Source organism: Caloenas nicobarica, chromosome 13 (assembly GCF_036013445.1).
Source record: "Caloenas nicobarica isolate bCalNic1 chromosome 13, bCalNic1.hap1, whole genome shotgun sequence".
Classification (NCBI taxonomy): domain Eukaryota; kingdom Metazoa; phylum Chordata; class Aves; order Columbiformes; family Columbidae; genus Caloenas; species Caloenas nicobarica.
Genome location: NC_088257.1, coordinates 9082155 through 9101454, shown reverse-complemented (window position 1 = coordinate 9101454; position 19300 = coordinate 9082155). Strand labels below are relative to the sequence as shown.

The 19300-nt window shown below is 38.2% G+C and overlaps 1 protein-coding gene across 2 annotated transcripts in view; it reads left to right on the top strand.

Annotated features, from left to right (window-relative positions):
- Positions 1-19300, top strand: part of SPOCK1 (SPARC (osteonectin), cwcv and kazal like domains proteoglycan 1) — a 291932-nt gene that overhangs the window by 231452 nt on the left and 41180 nt on the right. For both annotated transcript variants that reach the window (XM_065644273.1, XM_065644271.1), the window contains exon 6: positions 812-926. In XM_065644273.1, coding sequence (XP_065500345.1) covers positions 812-926 — 115 coding nt within the window. The remainder of the gene's footprint in view (positions 1-811; positions 927-19300) is intronic.

The following is a 19300-nucleotide window of genomic DNA, read 5'->3' as shown; positions in this document are numbered from 1 at the left end:
GAATGTTGTGACCATAAATCCCATCTGCTGAGGTTTTAGGGAAGGGAAAGGAGCAGGTAACAATATGCAGATATGGGGAACTATACTGCTCAGAGTTTAATCTTCACTCTTCAGTTTTACAATTCTGTTGTATTTCTGGAGTCGATGGCATGAAGGATGGCTATTTTTAGGGATGATACTGTTAAGGCAATTTATAGTTACTAGAGTCACTTAAAATTTCCTCCTTGTTCGGAGAGGCTGATGCGTTGAAGGACCAGTCTCATCAGCTGATGAGCTGTTTCTTTCAGTCCTCACTATTTTGAGGATTGGTGTCTCTTTGTGAATGTTATTCAGACCAAGCCCATTGCTTGCAGTGGAAGTTGAGAGCTCCTAGATCCTCAAAAGACCAAACTAATAGATCATTAGTGTTAACAGGTGATGGATGGCATGATTTCACACCTGAAACATGGTAATCAGTGTAGGAAACACACGGGATTCTGAAGACTTGTATTTTTATTCCTCTTTGTCACTGATCTCTGAGGTGACCTGCAAGAAATTGTTTCAACTTTGTGCTGCAGATTCCATATATTTAAGCAGGGAACAATAACAGCACTTTATGAGGCACATTTAGAAGTGCCGTGCAAAACCCTGCATAGGAAGTAGCTGTTGTTGTTATCTGTAATAATAAAAACAATGGCATTTTCAATAGAGACTGAAGTTTTGCAATCTGTCCAATGCCATTACTGCTAAATTCAATTTCTTATTTAATCCACAGCTGCAGCTTTTATATCTTGCCCTAATTCAAAACATATTCTTTTTTTTATGATTCTAGTGCAAGTTGGAGTTTCATGCATGTACTTCTGGCAAAACCATCACAGCTCGATGTGAAGGGCCCTGCCCCTGCCTTCCAGGACCTGAAAGTCCAAAACACAAGATGGAGAAGACTGGTGAGTTGAGCACTTAGTGGAATTATAGTAGATCAATTTGTTTCTGCTGTGTCCTCAGAAAAATGTACAAAAGGATTTTTTTAAATGGCGGATTTTATATATAACAGTTTCTGAGAAAAAGCTAAGGTACAACTAATCCTTTTCTAAACACGTGGTGATTTCAAACATTTTAACTGCTGTAAAACTAACACCCGCTTTATAGGGTCTCGTAGGAAAACTGAGTTCTGGCTGATGATTCTTATTATTGATTGAGAATGTTTTGAATGAAAATATTGAATCATCATAAAGGAAGATAGAAATAAAAATACTACTTGATGGTTCATTACTTCATAAGTTAAAAAAATAATCAGTAGCCTCTGTGTAAACCAAAAAGTCATATAAAGTCATACGTATACATTACATGAGATCTGAATAATCATTTTAATCTTTACTGTTATTAATGTTTTCAATAGAAGTCAAATATTTATTAAGTAGATATGCATCTGTATTTATATATGAAATTGTTTCAACAACGAACTCATTGCAAATGATGTCATGTAAACTGAAGGCTGGAGTCTCACGAGAAATGAACATTTTCTCTGTCAGCTCTTGGTGAGCTCTCTGTTTAGGTCTGTAAGCCCAGTGAGCTGATTCACTTCCCCAGATCTTTCCCTAGGAAGTAAGCACAAGCCGTCTCAGAGTGACCTCATCCCAAGGGAATTAATTCTTGCAAAAGAGACTGACTTAAAAGCAATAGTCCAGCAGCAGGGCAAGTGCTGCAGCCAGGTTCTGTGTCTGACTTTCCACTCTGCTACGGGGAAAGCCCTTTGGAAAAGAAAAGAGTCGTTATACTTGTGACTGCGGTTTCTTGATATGAGTGCAGATGTGCTGGTGAGAACACCTATGGCACAGTGAATACTGTTTTTGAGTACAGGGTTGTCCACCCTCTCTTAGGAGGTGCTATGAGGGTTAATTCACTGACAGCTACTGGGCTCCTGTCTGTATTAGTAGCTCACAAAGCCAAAACAGTGACTTACACAGGATGTGCTCTGTCACGCTAAGCAGTGAAATGTGTTTATTTGCCCTGTGCACCACACGGAGTATAAAAAAGATGAAGCTTTAACAATGGTCTGGTTGACACAAAATATTTGAGAACCTCTCTTTGCTCTTACTCCTCCCCACTGTGGACCTGTTCTGTCAGCACCATGGACAGAAACAGGAAAAAAAAATGTTTAAACAATTCCTTTGGTTAGTTCAACCCTGTTTCATCAGCTGGAAGTGCTGATGACCATGCTGGTGGTGCTCCGTATGCCGGAGCCTCTAGCACAGCACCAGTTTTCACATTAGGCCTCTGCTTTCTAGAACAGGAAGTGCTTCAGCAGCCTGGATTTTTAAAATGCAGGTTTATTCCATTTTTTGCTAATCACAAACATTTTTCTGCATAGCTATCAAACTTACATGAAGTATTTTACATGGCAAGGTTCTGAAATCCATATATAACTGTAATATTGCTTTATGTGGCTTGAATCTTTTGGTTACAGTTTACCCACTGATAAATTGCTTTATTCATATTTTCTATTTCTTGTAGTCAGGCACAAACATATACTTTTCTTCTCATAAGCTGCTCCCTCTGTGCCCTCTTTGCCCTTATCAGAAAGAGTATCAGATTAATAAATCTTCAGTGACATTTTAAGCTTACAATTTCATTCACAGAAGAGAAAAAAAGATTCTAATAACCCTTATCTTGATAAATGCAATTTGACGGGGTATATGTATTCTGAAACTCAGGCTTTTGTTTTGCTTGACTCAAAACTTTTACTCCTACCAACAAAGCATTAATTTAATGGGTTGGGTGATCTGCAGAGCAACTTTCCCGAAGGCTTTTTCAAGAGGCCAGGCTTGAGCTAACGGTGCTTCTGCCATTGCCCTGGTGACAAGGATATTAAATGTCTTAATTTTGCCATCTCCAGTGTGGCATGAAGAGAATGTTCTGTCCCTTGGAGGAGCACTGTCACCTGGGAAATAAAGGAAATCATTGCTGTGTGTGTATGGAAACATTCAATACACTGAAGACAATAGTCACCTCCTGCATCAAGTGTATGCAAAGAAACTGCTCGTGAGCCTGATTGTAGTGTTATAAGAAAAATAAGTTATATAAGTTATAAGAAAAATCCGGTATGGAAGTGATTGTGTGCATATATACATATATAAAAAAATTAATAGTAGTATAATATTTTGCTTTATCACTGTTTCTTTCTGGGGTTAGGTGCTGAAATAGCCACAAAAGGATTTGGTATTGAGAATCAAATACTAGCAAAGGGGCTTTCTAACTTGCTTTGTATTAAATTTTCTCCTGGATCTTTGAGTGTGCCAGTAACGTGCCATTTAAAGACTTCTTTTAACTTACCTCCTTAGTCTCCTCTCTTCAGACATTGTTCAGACGTTCAGTTGGCCCACTGAGTGTATGGAGTCTCAAGCTGAATATTTCAGAGTTTGACAGTCTTTTAACAAAGAGGTCCCAGGAGTTTCCCTGAGAAAACATGAGTAAATTCTATATATCGCTATAAATTTTACCCAGGTGCAATTTTAGCAGCATCTGAAGAAGGATTCGGTATTGTGTGTCTGTGTGCCCTTTTTACAGCATGAAAGCTTCAGCTTTATGGGAGAATCATTAATTCTAATTGTTGACCACAAAAAATTTCCATAGCGCTACCTTTCCTAAGATTCTATTATTTGCTCAACAAGTAGTATCACCTGGCTTTGAAGAAATAACATGTAAGGGGACAAGTGTGAGATGTCCAAGGCAATTGCATGGCAGAGCGTGGCGGTCCCCTGAGACCTGGTCACGGCAGCACTTGAGCGATCTCCCCTTCATCAGATCTCCAGGCCTCTCAGTTTTGAGCTTCTTACAAGCATTTTGGTTACTTGGTACCTTCATGTTTTCTCTAGTCCTCACACAAATTTGTTTTATTTTCCTTATATAATATAGTATAATTAACATCGCTGAGCTAGTATAAAAATCAGCAGTTTGATTTCTCATATAAAAATTTGTGTAAAAGAATTGCATAGACAGTTGGGACTTGGTTTCTGCTCCTTATTCAGTTGCCAGGTCTGTGAAATCCATTCAAATACAGCAGAATCTTAACTGGAAAATAATAGAGTGCTAAACCTTGTGCCTAGTACAGACACGTCAGTGGAAAAATACTAAGGAGAATTACAGTGCAAATGCTTCCAGCAAAATGGAAATGCAACTCTTAGAGCTTCCGCATAAACTTTTTAATGCCTATTATACAACAAGGTTAAATGTATGTGGTTGTGAACTTTCAATTTGAAGACAGTTTGCATTAATCTTTACACATTCATTCAATCATATGCAAATATTATTCCATAATAAATTATTTTCAGAAATTAAAAATGTAAAGGAACATTTAATTTCCAGACTACTGTAATTCTAAATGTCATGACCTTTTTTTATATGCTTGTGAATAAAATTGGCAGTAGCATCAAAGAAAAGCAATCTAACTGTATGTGCTCGGAGGTAACAATTGACTGCAGTGTCTGAGTCGTGTTCTTTCCTCCTTCCTGGGCCCTTTCAAAAACATCTCTGCTTTGAGGATGAGAATCAAGATTAATAATCATGTTAAAAATTGTAATTCCTTTTATAGTGCTCACTGGTATTATGGAGACATTAATAAAATAACACAAATGCTAGCAAAAGAAAAGTGCACCACAATTATTATCCTTAATGGCAAAAAACAACAATATAATCCTTCTACTATGCAGTTAAATCTTTTAAGAGATGGCAGGATTGTGTTCCTCATTTTCCTAAAAGAAGTTTTGATTTAGAGTCTGAGAGGTTAAAAACCAGGACTCTGTAAGGGTGCTAATGGAAGATTTTGGAAAATAAGATAAGCCCTAATGCTTTCTCTCTCTTCTTTTTGAGGCCCATTGAGATTTCTTTGGTGTATCAAAACACTTGATATGCTTCATTATTCAGAGCAGTATCCCAGCTGTACAATATGCTTATGTGATAGCCGCTGATTTTCAGCTCCACTACCCAGAGACAAAGGTTGAGCTGTAGTCGGCCCTGAGGTTAACTGCCCTTTCAGAGGGCATGGGCCTTATTTCTAATAGTATAAAATGAACAAGGCTATAATTTCAACAGCAGAAGAGGATGAGTAACTGACTCTTGGTGGCACACAAGTGACAGAAGTTACTGAAGACACCAAGTCCTGCCTGGTGGTCGTTTTTAGATATCTCTTTCCAAAAGCTCTGCAATATTAACTAGAATTCTCATCAAGTGTAGCTTATGTTGACATTAGCAGAAGCTTCTAAATCTCGCTCCATAAACAAAGCACTTAGAACCTGCTGGCAAGGGAAGAGGTTTGCTCTTGAATGTGCAGTGCATCCTATCAGAAAGACAACATTGTGCAATGATTGGGGCATCTCTTGGCAAATGTGAATTCGGAGTTGCAGTAACGTGGTTCTGGCTGCTTCCTCTATACCTCTGTGTCTACTCTCTGTTACGTGTGTTAGTGGTGAAATAGCTCAGGCAGGATGGTAAATGTCCAACAGCAAGTCAGTGCTCTTTCTGACCATACTTTCTTTTTGTGTTTTCTATGAAGTTGAGTGCTATTCTCCAGAACTACTATTAATAGTCTTGTTTTGTTGCCATCAGGGTTGCAGAGCCACTGGAGCATGAACAGATGCGGTAATTCAAAGTAGGTTTATCCTTATCTGTGCATTGTGGTTTTTTGACCTTGCAGAAACACCCAAGGCAACTTCTAAGAAAATGCTATTATCTTGATAAGGGAAATGTAAGGTCAATAGGCAGAAGCAAATACATTCAGTTATACTGAGTGTTGTTTAGATTTCTAAAAGGAACCAAGAGAACATTTTTAAGCTGTGGGAATAGGTCTTGGCAAGCTTGATCAAGAATCTGCCTTGTTTGGGGTATAGTTTAGGATATGAATTGTAGCATTTAACTACCAGCCCAAATCTGTGTGATGGATGAGAAGGTTTGATGTTCCATTCCTTTAGAAAAAGAGCACTCAGTGCATGAAGTTTATTTGAAGAAATCACAGTCTTGTTTCCCAAATGAGTTGTATCGTTTCTTGTGCCTGAATGACTGACAACTGAAATAATTGAAAGTCTTGGAACTAAGTCTGTCTTTGAAATTCACTTTCAGCAAATATTTCAGTTTCAAGTTGCTATTCACAAGTTTTCATAGCTTCAGAGTACATAATTTTAAAGTTTATGAAGTATGAGTCGTGAAAATGGTTGCGTTGAAATTGGTTCCAGGGTTTGATTTGCCAGGAAATTTTTTCCTTTTGTGGCTTTAGCTTTGAAAACAGACTCTTTCTGACACTGAATTTCCAGGTAGATTTTAAAGTGACCTATTTGAGTCTCAAACTCAGAATGGTAAAACAAAAACATTCTAAAATTAAGATTACCAAGAGTTTCAATATCTTATTAAAACTAGGAGGATTTTTTTTCCTGTTTTGCAGGGGAGAAATTGTGTTTTTCAAATCAAAGAGTAACTTTCAGTGCAGGGCAGATATAAGGACGTGGAATACAGTCACGTGTGTTCCAGACACTGACATGATCCTTCTCTGGACTTGATCAGTAAAGAGCAGGATTATTAGCTCTAAGCTATGTAGGATCTGATATTTTTGCTTCAAAATTGTCTGTATGAGTACTGCAATTCAGTCTTTTAATTTTTGTTACATGATTAAATGACCTTACCCAGGTAAATCTCAGTTATGTAGTATCTGTAAATAATAATTTTTATTATTACTATTATTTTGCCTGCAAGCTTTCACATAAGGAGATCAGTATAATTCCTTTCCTGAAAGCTTTGCTTTTCATTTTTTTTTTTTTTCATTTCTGATAGTTCTTGTCTGTGAGTAGTGAAGTGGCTACACCCATTTAATATTTGATTAAAAGAAAGTGAGAGGCAGGCAGGAATAGATGCATTTGCTCTTCATGGATGGCTGTTACCATCGCCAATTTCTATCAGAAGCAAAAGAAAATAGCCTCAAGATTGAGGCAGCAAAATCAAATTCTTCCTAGGGTCAGAAGAAAGAGAAAAGTAATGGTGGCTGGGGAGGTTTTGTCCTGCTGCTTGACCTCGCATGCATCGTCCTTTTGTGCACCAGAGAAAAGCAAGAGCTTATGAGGAAAAGGCTGCATGTTCTACATATACACATTTCATGGGAAAACTGGTATTTTTGTAGAAGTGTTGCGTTAAATGGAATGCACAATCTGAGAGGCAAATGAATAAAATGTTCACATGCTGAACAGGAATAGAGTAAAAAAGCTAATAATACAAATAAGAGCATGTTAATCAACTGATACACAAATGCTAGTTTCTCCTGATGTGTTTTTTTAATCTTCCTACACCACATTGCCTTGTTATCTTCTGTGTCTGAAGTGTATTTTATCAAGACTCATATGCAGAGCTGTCTGTCCTTTGAATAGCTCAGGAAGGACCATTAAATGCAAGTCTTTTTACTGTAGCTCAGAAAGATGGCAATGCCCTTACAAGAGGTTTGATTGGGAGGCCACTGGGACAAACTCTTTGATGGAAACATTGGCTGTGGTTGTGTGGTCAATACTTAATCGCATCCACAAACTATGGAGAGTTGTTTAGGTGAGGTTGATGTTCACAACTCCCTACGTAGCTGGGTAGAAAGTCCTCTATGTTCTCGGTAAATACCAGGCTCTTTCTGGTCTGTTTTGAAAATCTGATCATCCCGAAGCATTTGTAACTGAGCAATAGATGCTGCTGAATGGGAAACGTTAAAATTGCTGCTATTTATATCACTCCGAAATTATATCACTTACATTCCCATCAAATCTTACATCTTCTTTGCATTGATTTCTAGGCTAGCTACGTATAATGAAGTGATCAATAGTAGTTACTGTTCCCCTTCGAATTCAGTGAAACATCTTTAATCAGTGTAATTTAATGTCAAAACATCCAACATTTTTGTTATGACTATGCATTGCACAAGTGAGGTGGCAGGAATTTCCATGGTGAACAATTAAGTCATCACACAGAACAGTTTCAGGTACAGCACAACCCTTATAGATAAATCACTTGCAGAATCTTCTAGGTTTTTGTTAGAATTTTTTTTGTAGTATTTTTCCTGTTCCCAAATACAACTGACTGTGACTGTATAATTAGCCAACATATAATATTAATTGTAAACTTTAATTGACAAAACAATTCTAAATTTCTGCTTTACAAATACACGAGCATCCTATTTTAGGACGTAGGTGTGAACAGCCGTAATGGTACAGTTCTTTCACAAAGAATATAAAGAGATGACAAACATCATTAAAAATCAGTTTCTAGTCTGAGCAAATGCTATTTGATTTTTCACCACTGTTCGTTCTGCACGTACTGAGGTTCTGAATTATGTGTGCGAAGTATTTACACAACAGAAATGAAATGCATATTTTCAGACTGCTGTGTTTTCCATCAGAGCTGTGTTCTACAGGAGAATCGCCTGCCCAAAAAGCTTTATCAGGCTTGAGAGAGTTTGAGCCTATGATACTTGAACACATTTTTTTATCAAGGAATATAAATTAAAATATTTTTTGTACTGTCAACAGTTATACACAGAAAGCACTCAAGTTTGTACGCAAAGCCCTCTTTGATATGAAGTTGAAAAGGAGAAGGAATTGTCCCCTGTAGACGTTGTTTTGCATTTTGGTCTGGCTCTGAGGTTGTGGAACTCAGCACAGAAGCATTGATCATAGCAGACCCCAGACAGATAACAAGTCAGGGACGATACCATCCATTGACTAGCTGTCACTTCTTCGGTACGATCTTCCTTGCATTTCATCAAATTACAGCAGGCTCCAAAATATAACAGACACCTTCTGCTTTAGAGGCAGAAGTGCCAGAAAGGAGGAAAAAAAAAAAAAGCAGCCCTAGAAGCAGCACACTGTTCTTTCAGGTATTTGCTGAAATGATGTTGACTGCAGTAATAACATCATTGTCGGCAGGATTTGCACTTTTAGTTAACGCATCTCTATCATGCTAATAGAATACTGTTGAGCCAGAATTCCTGTCATAATTTTTTGAGGTTGGACCAGGACATGAGACATAACTCTTCATCATCGCTAAATAAAGACTAATCCCAGATGGCAGCGGGAGACAAGAACAGCATAAAAATAACTCTGTCATGGTGTAATTATATTAAAAACAGTAGGATTTTTTTTTAAAATCCTTTCGAAATCTTATGAAAGAAAACTTCTAAGTCTGTGCTGCTCTCTGCGGTAGAGGGAAGTCCATATGTTTTAGTAAGCATTTATAGCTGTGCTTATACCCCAGGCTGAGCAGTGGATGAGTTTCACCCCTTGCTCAGGAGTTCTCACCACCTAAAATGGAAATATTATAAACAAATTGATTTAGGTATGTCTCAACCCATGTAACCCAGTAGCTGTGAAGTGCTCATTTCCCCATCGAAGTCAATAAGGAGGCTCCAGAGCTGCAGCCGGAGCTGATATTTCTCACATGGACAACGCTGTCTGAGGCACCCGAAGCAGCAAACCCAAATCTGAACTGGGCACGGGTCCCAAGGGCAACGTAGGGACAACTGGTGTCATTGACCCTGCAAATAACCTCCCACTTTGATATGCAGAGGATACAAATGTCACCGGAGTGTCTAAACCCACAAAACAAAATCAGTGTACTTAGCTCAATGGTAATCTGAGTTTCATAAACACTCATTAAACAAAATGTTAAAATGGCCATTGATTTTTTTTTTCTTTACCATAAAGAAAAGGTTAGAAAATGACAGACATAGCAAATGCTTAGCACCAGCAAGTAACAATAATTTTCAGACAAGAAGTAATTTGATTTTTAGATTGCCAACAGAAAACTATTGAAGTGGCACACTGTGTTAATAGAAACACCGTCTAGGAACAGCAGGTGTTTGTGCGCTGATAATGATAATCAGAGCACTAAAATCTCTCTTGTCATAAACAAAAACAAATAAATAAAGCTGGTTTCATATAGTTTTTTTCTCACGGATGTTGATTTCTGCAGGTTTTGGAATATTTCCCTAACATTTAATAAAAAAAAAAAAAATTGTAAAATCACCAGGAACCTGGCAGTGAAATAAATTATAGGGCTTATCATTGCAGTGTTAAGCTAAAACATTGCTAGTGTGAGAAGGAAAAAAAAAAAAAAAAAAAAAACGCCACGCACATACAACACCACACCACCACAACTTTTCAATAAAATACAGGAGAAAATAAGACTTGAAATTGCAAATACATCTTTTTCTGGTGGTTGTTCTATTCTTTTTGCTGTGGTATCTTAAGGACTGAATTCCATCTTTGGTTACTCCACTATAAATCTGGAATAGTTCCATCAACAATGTTGAGCAAGCTGCCTTTGGTAAAGTTATTCTGAGTCTATAGTGGTATAAATGAATGTAGGCTACAGACTAATTGATCATTCCAGAGAGTTTGTTACTTTTCATGCACTTCTCAGCATTGTGTCAAATTAGTTCTGATTTTTTTCTGTTTCTGATTCCCTGTTTACTAGTGTAGAAGAAGGGAGATGGTATTTGAGATATCACTATTTCATTCTAAATGTACACGCTTACATATTTTACAGCTTTCACTGTCCCGACAGGGACATTTCTACATTCATTTTCCTCTAAAAATTGCGGGTTTTTTGTAATTCAGTTTAATGGAGTGTATGTAAATAAATTTAAAAAAAAAAAAAAAAGCTCTCCAGTTCGTGTAAAGCAGATGTCTCTCCCTTAGAGATGGACTAGAATGAGAATCAGGATCTGCATTTGAGAGTTACGACAATCTGAATGATTTGGCTCTAGTCCATCTGTCAGACAAGAGTCCATCATCCACAGAGAAAGCACTAAAATATACTACAACACAAAAAATATATGTTAGTATTAGGGAAGCTTCTAGGCAACCAGCGCAGGATCTTTTTCTCCCAAATGTTGAAGCATTGGTGTATCTATTCAGTTAATTTTTCAGATACAGGCTCAAACTCTGAAAAATGAGGTTGGTCTCTCAAAATTGCAGTTTAGCCTTCGCTGTGGGTGTCCAGCCTTTCTGGAGATCTCCTTGGGACTACCTTGGACAGGCAGATCTGTATTTGGAGCTGAATTTACAATGCCTTAGTCCCCTACCAACATTCCGACGTGCCTTTATAATATTTCTAATTAACAGTAACATAGAAAGTGGCTAAGTTTGTGTCTAAGTAATCTGTTTATTGTATGATGATTTTCTGGCTTGGTTTTAATTACAATTTTCTAATATTGTGTTCCACTAAGTGAGACAGAATTTTGTGACTAATTGTTTAGAACGGTATGCTTATGGAAAAACAGTTTAGTTTCCTTTATGAGAATATACTTTATACAATGATACCACTATGTTCTTGGATTTAACAAATCATTGTCCTGTCTCCCTCTTGCTTGTCTGAAGGTAATTTTATGTATCATTGTTTCCTATTCCTCAATTACAATGATAGGGTGTAGGTGGTATCAGGCACAGACAACAGGCAGATTTTTCTATCGTCTAAATTCTAAGTACGGTCTGTAACAGCAAGTGCTCACTTATCAGGCAATCCCTGTCAACAGAAAAAATGAAAACTGAGTAAAATAAAATCATGTCTCAGTCATTTCGGGCAGCAGGTTCCATGTTACAGATGCCTCATTGATCCTTCGCAATTGAAATTCAGGCTTAGGCTTTCAGTTCTTGAAAGGGTTGCAAATATTCATGGAGAGTGTAAGATGCAAAAAATGTAGATGGGGTATGATCTTTTTCAAAGTACAGTTCCCTGAGCATTTTTAGTTTAGACAAACAAAATAAGGCTCCATTTGGGACTCTAAAGTGGGAAAAAAACATGTAATTGTCTGCAACGTGATTTTCCGAACAATTAAGGTACATGGTTGTTGATCTCTCTGATATCTTGCTGTGAAAAAGGAATGCCTCAGTATTTCTCAAGCTTAACAACATGTTTTGTTAACGTTATGGTACTAGTTATATATGGAAGGTGCCTCGTTCTGTTGTGTGGTTTTCACAAAGGGATTAATTAGATTTCGCTGAAATGTTCAGTTGAAATGAAACCCAGGAGACACCAGAAACAGCTCTGTCTCCAGCAGTCCCAGTGCCAAGGTACCAGAATAGCCGTTTTCTAGAAAAGAGCTTAAGGCCCTGAAGAATACTGAGTTCACAGGGAAGCTTTGCAGACCTTGAGTTTCTTTGCATCACACCCAATATCTATTTCTAGATATCTATTTCAGAAAAAAAATGAGAACCTGCAGTTGAAAAATGCAGTGAGATTGGCCTGTGTAGCGTTGCAAAGCCTGCCCTGGTTTGCAGTCCTTTCTTTGAGCTGGAGCAGCATTGGAAGAAATGTCTCATAGATGAAGCACCTTATCTATAAATTACATTGTTTGTGGCCAGCAGAGAATTAGGGGGAAATTGTCAAAAGCACAAAACTGAACAGTGTGATGAGGTATGCATCATGCTTCCCTTTCATTTTACATATTAACACTATTATTCTGGATGTTTTAAACAAGTAATCTTGCATATCAATCTTTACCTTATACATTTGAGATTGTTAAATGAAGCTTATATATTAATCGCTTTCCTCAATTCAGTAAAATCCTATAAGCAAATGAGAAATTCTCAACAAAAAAAAAAAGTCAGAATTTTTAAAGCACAGTTTGTTTTTATTAGCAAATATAATTTTTAAGCGTTTTGGTTTTTTTTAATGTATGAGGAGGAAAGACATATAGTGGCTGCTGTATAGCATATATAGTAACTGCATTGAGAATGCTGTTACCCAGAAGGCAATGAATAATTAAAACAGATTTTTCAATAAAGAAGCAAGTGGTAGGAAGTGTTATCTGTTCAGTTTACGTTTTTATGGAAAGAAATCAAGCTGGGTGCAAAACCACTGGACAGTATTTCACATTTCTTTCAAAGGCTTCCTTTTTTATTTTCAATTGGATGTCCTTGAGAACTGGAGCAATAGAAATGGGAAGAAGTTCATTAGCACAAAGTGAGTAATTATACACTTGGGGTCTAATAATAAGAACATCTGCTTTAATCTAAGGGCTCTTTGGTTAGAAATGTCTACAGGAGAAAATGACCTTAGTGTGGTAGCTGGTCACAGAAAATAACTATGAGCAATTGTGAGCTGTGAAAGAGACTTACGGAATCATCAAGTATTTCCAGAAATATTCGTGATATTTTACAGGGCACTGGGAAGACCTTGTCTGGAGTCTTTTGTAAGTTTGGATCAGCAAAGTGCGTCAGAGATTATTTCAAGCTGAAATAGGAGAGTGAGTTTTTCTCTACTTCAGTCTAGAGCTAAGCTGCTCCTGCCACCGACTTCTTTGTGCTTGGTACAATGACCAAGTGAAAACTTCTATCTCCTAAAAGTTAACGCTACAGCACTATTCAAAATATGCTTTGAAGACATTAGCCCGGTGATAGGTTATTTAAATGATAGTGTAAATATAGCTTTAAGGCAATTCTTTCTGTGTGCATTAAATCTAAGAGAGTATATTTTTGCACATAATTTTATGGATTCTTTTTCCTTAGTCATATAGTTTATGGTGTAAAATGAATGAGGAATTTGAGGAAGAGGGAAAGACATCTGCTACTTGTAAGAGATTTGTAAAATGTGAGCTCATGGCAGCATTTCACACTGTCAAAGTTCTTCTGTTGCAAAGGCAACCCTGCAAAAGTCTATCTACTCATGTACCCAGGCTGCTTTTCTTTCTCTCTTTCTTTTTCTCGCTGTCTTTTTTAAGACCTGTCTGCTAAACCTCACTGGATTCTATTTTTTCATTACCAACACTACCATAGTAGAGGTGATTGAGGAGTTTCTGTTCTTGAGCTGCTGTAATTTCCATCACGGTTTTGCGAGGCTGCACAAAGGTGATGTGTTACTGCTGAGTCTTGGGGCACAAAGGCATTCGGCTACATTCTTGTGACAAAGAATTCATAAAACGGAATTTATGTGGTGCTTTATGGAACCAGCTGATTAACTGCAGCCCTCAATAAAGGGAAGATGCTGTGTGCAATTGAAGTACAGGTATAAAAGAGTGACAATAAAGAAGATGCAAGTGAAAACAATATATTAACCTTCCAAGAAGCAGATTCATTGGCAGGTCTTTGCATTTCAAAAGAAATTCGGAACCTCCTGATATGTGGTGGTGCTATTTCATCTTGCATGACACTGTTGTTAAGAGCAAGGGTTCAGAAATAAACTCCTCCTCCTCCTGACCTTGGAAAACTGAATTACATTAGATCAGCTTGCGTTTTAAGCAAGCCTGCACTTGCACATCACTCTCTAAGAATTAGTGAAGGCCACAGAGTAGCTCCTGTATTTAATTTACGATAAAGAGCGATTATTTTCTTACTTTATGGCCAGAAGCCTACTAGATTTCAAATGCGTTTATGTTTGGTTCATTGATTTTGAGGATATTTTTAATCAGCAGATGTCACAAGAAGTGATTATGTTTGTAAGCAATCCCCCGGAATATTCCAATTATTATTGGAATTCCATTTTCTGTAATTGGAAATTTTGCAAAAAAACACGAAGAGTTTGAGGTTGATTGGAAGTGACTGAGAGTTGGTGTGTTTTTTCTTCCCTCTGTAGTTTGCACAAGATTTTGCTACACATGATGTGAAGGTTATCTTCAAGCCTACTCTGATTATTTACTAACCTCAGCAAGTGTTATGGCATACCCAGTGGAAAACCTGAAAAGGGTCTGGGTAAATGATCAGTTCTTTCCAGTATAGGAAAGCATTGTATGGCCAACGCTTTTGCTAATGCTAAAGTCAGTGCTTCTCTGGCAACACTGATACCCTGTTTCCCCGAAAATAAAACGGGGTCTTACACAATTTTTGCTCCAAAAGATGCTTACTTTTTTTATACGTATAGCTGCCTGGACGCTATTTAAATTGACTCTTTAATGAACTGTAACTAGGGCTTATTCCTGAAAAATCATGCTACCGGGGTAGGTCTTATTTTTGGGGAAACAGAGTAGTGAAAAAATACTGTGTTTTATTTCTCCTGGTGCTTCAAATACATGAATATGCATTAAACGTGTTATATTTTGGACTGATTGAATCCCTGAGAAAGGTGTTGCATGAATTTAGATTGAAAAGCAGTTATTTTACAAGTAGTTAGTCAAGGGGGAAGTTCAGAAGCTTATTTCACTGATATGGCAAAAGATTGAGAGTCGCAAGAAAGTATTTAGTCATGAAATAATGGAATTGTAGTTATCGGTGTGAACCATGAATATATTATCATGTCATTGCCCAATATCTGTCCTAAATCAAAGCTGACAAACTGATGCAAGCTTTCTTAAAAAGCAGCCATGAATATAAATATTATATACTATTATATTACAGCTTCATATTCTAGATGACAGCTGAACAAATTTCAGTATGCCCAGTGATAGCACATTTTCCTTGGCAACATTTTGACCAGTATATTTTCTTACCCTAATTCAGATGCAAGAGAATACCAGTCTCCAAGCTCTTCACAGTTTTAGAGTAATTGCTGTTTGTTTTTGTCCTTCACCTCTTTGCTCTTCTGAAAACAGATTGTATTCCACAGCAGGGTTTCAGCGATGAGAGGTAAAGTGAACCCTCCTCTAGCAATTGGATGCTTTGACTTACTAAAGTCACTGCTGCTTGAAAGAGAAATTGGCTTCCCTTGAGAACATGTGAGCCATAAAAAAATAAAGCCATAGATGAGTTTGTAGAAGGGCACATAAAATCCAAATTCCTCACTGTAGACCTTTTTGTGGGAAGTAGAAAACTGATTTACTTATTACTAGTGTGCCCATTGTATTTGTTTAAGTCATTTTAGGAGTCCAAAGCCTTTTTAAAGTGTTTATTTCCCTGAGGAGACAAATGCAGGATTCTGTATTGCAAGCCAAGTATGCCAGCCTTTAACAAGATTATGAGAGTCTTTTCCATGGGTCTGCAGTGTGAAAAATGTCCTTAGCTGTAGGTCACAATGAATACGAGGAGAAGAAAGTAGCCAGAAGAGATCCAGCCAGGCAGCTGGTTTTATGGGTAGGTTGTTAGGCTGGAAAGGACTGGTTTCAAATTTAGACTGGCACTTACGAGGAGCTGGGTGTACATCTTCTATTGAAAATACTAGTCTTAACGCTGTAGGGCAAAGCAGTTGTAGTATTAGATACTTTCAGGAAATTTTATTCTAATAGAACAGAATGCCCTGGGCTTCTGCAAATGACTTCTCTTCCTCCTTCAGAATACCTAGATGCAGAGTTAAACTTAACTTGCTTTATTTTACAGATGACTGTTTTGAATACATATTCCAGGCATTGCAGCAAGGATGAAGAGTGGCATTGATGCCACAATGATAAGTGCTCTGTAAATGCCTACAGAGAGATAAGACACGAGGATAGTCACTCGCCAGCTAATTCAGGATAATAAATGAAATCTAAGTGAGATGTAATTTGTGTTGTTAATAAGTCTCTTCTCATGTTAGTAAATGCAAATTTATGCAAAATGATTTGTTTTACATAAAGAAATGGGGTTGGAAATATGCCACGTGGCCTAGCTACAGAAAGTCTTTAACAAATTGCATTTATTGTGCAGTGCTTACTTTCTTGCATTACTCTTCTCAGATAACTTGTATAATCTTAATATAAGTAAACACAGCCCAAGTATTTGAATATGTTCTTATTCCAGTTCCTCTTGCTGCAGTTAAATACTATGCAACATGCCTGTTGTGGGCATTTTAACACTTCGTGCCATCAAAACACTTTCTTTGAGTTCTTTACGCACTTTGCTAATGTTAATGTATTCAACCTCACATTGCGTCTGAGAATTAGGGATTGATTTTTATGCGCAGGTAAACAAATGCACACACAGTTTCTATGATTCATATAACATACTTCAGGAAACATCTAGCAGAGGTTTAAAGTGCTTGCTTTAATTGCTGGACTCAGTGTCCTTCCAAAACAGTAATTACTCTCCTCCATGGAAGGATGTTTCTGTTGGACTGCCTGAGGGCTCTTTTCCAATTTCTGTTCAAACCTTTCTGTGTAGACACATACCTTGCTTCAGGGACTGTTGTGTCATGCACATGCTTCTAATTTCTTTTTAGATTTTGGAGACCAACTTCTCGCCCACTTTTTTAAATGGCTGTCTTTTGCTGAGAAGTGTTAATATCATTTGCAGAGACCATCTGCCCTCTTGCCAAGTCAGAGTACTTGGGTTCTGTACATGGCTGTGATGCTTGCCAGCTTTTCCACTTTCAGAAAAGTTTCCTCTCCTTTTTCCTCATATGTTTCGAAATAGAAATTAGGGATAGCAGTCAGCTCTTTGTAAGGCTCTGTCAGCCCTATGGATAAATTCAGTGCTCGTTCTCCCTCGCTCTCCATTTGATTCCCCACTGACTTTTGTTTCTGCTTGTCTTCTCTTCCGGCCTTTTTCCCCAAAACCAGTAATGTGCAAATAATTGATTTTTCAGTTTACTTGCTGGACTGGGAAGTCAGGATTTGAGGGACCCTCTTCCTCAGGGTGCAGACCTTCAGGAACAGACTGCTCCAGCCTGGCTCCCCAGCAGAGTCACAAGTCCTACCAGCAAACCTGCCCCAGTGTGGGCTCCTCTCTCCACAGGTCCTGCCTGGAGCCTGCACCAGCCACAGGCTTCCCCACAGGGTCACAGCCACCTTCAGGCATCTACCTGCTCTGGTGTGGAGCCTCCATGGGCTGTTGATGGATCTCTGCTCCACCATGGACCTGCAGGTGGATACCTGCTCCACCATGGACCTCCACAGGCTGCATGGGGAGAGCTGGCTTCACCATGTGCTGCAGGGGAATCTCTGCTCTGGTGCAGCAACTCTTTCATTCTTAAATATGTTGTCCCAGAGGTGCTACCACCATCACTGATGGGCTTGGCCTTCCCCAGTGGCGTGTCCATCTTGGAGCTGGTGGCATGGGCTCTGTTGGGCATGGGGAAGCTTGCCCCTGTTGCCCCCCCACTACCAAAACCTTGCCATGCAAACCCAATACACAACATTTCAGTGCTTCAGCTTGTCTATCTCAATTTGTAAGTTATTTTGATTTTCTTAAAATTCCATTTTCCAGCACAGAAGCTGTATGGCCAAATAATGGTAATAACAACAATAATAACAGTAGTCATCATTTTCTCCCCAGGAGTGCAGTAGCTTCTCATGATATTGCATATTTTCTGTTATCAATGATGTCGCTTTTGTGTAACTCCACTTGTGAAGCCTTTTCGGTTTTGGCATGCTTCAGAGGCACTTCGTCATTGCATCGGTATTTTAGCCTCTTGTTCTCATTTTCAATCTGTCTCTAAATAGCAAAAAATCACAGAAAGCTGGAAGAACATTCTGGAGAGGTATGACTGTACGTTCTCCTAAGTGGCACTGGGCATTGGCCATCATCACAAAGCATTAGGCTAAAGGAACCTGGTATGACCATCCCATATTCTTTTATTCTTTAGCATCTGGTCCCCCAAGCAATGTTTTGTCTTCCTAGGTCTCAGAAGATGCCCATTATACTTTCTGTTCTGCTCAGGGTGAACCTGATTATTGCCTTTGAAGTACAAGTTCAAATATCCTTGGCACCTGGCCAAAATGAAGTCATCTCCAGCAAGAGAACATGAAAGTGAACCTCCATTTCTCTTTTTCTGCACTTGAGTAGTCTAAGTATAGTTCATAGTTGCTCTGTGCATTATCAGTGTTGTAACAGATTATCCTTCCATCTCAAGGAGGTGTAACCAGCTCCTTCATAGACCCACATCAGTGATCCAAAGTACTCCTGAAATAACATTTGCTGCTTGCTGTTGAAGTGTGCGGTAATCAGTTCCAAAAAGCTGCAGTGATGATTCTCTCTTCTGTGTATTAGATGTCATGCTTGACCATATTATGGATGGGAATGAATGGGTTTTTTACTAAAGTGCTCTGAGTCCTTAGCATAAGTGGTGTTATCATTATACAAAACTCTTGTTTTCTGTCTTGTGATTGTTCTACTTCAAATAGGCTTCAGTATTAGTGACTTGTACACATAGGTTTGGTAGATGCCAAAAATCAGAAGTTGTAGGGAATATCTATTTTCAGTGTTCTCCAAATGGTAGAGTTGTCAGTTGCCTTAACACTCTCTGGACAATCAGCCAGCCAAGATTTCTGCCTGCTGTAAATCCACATAGCTCCATTAAAGTCAGTGCTGATTTATATCAGTGGAGGACCTGTCCTGGAGTATTCACAGCTTGACGGCCTCCTCCTTTCAACAGAAATAAAGCCAGCTCTGAAAGAACAGGAGTTTAAAACGGTTCAATTCACACCAATTTATAGGAAGTGTGACCTTTCCCATTGCTATCA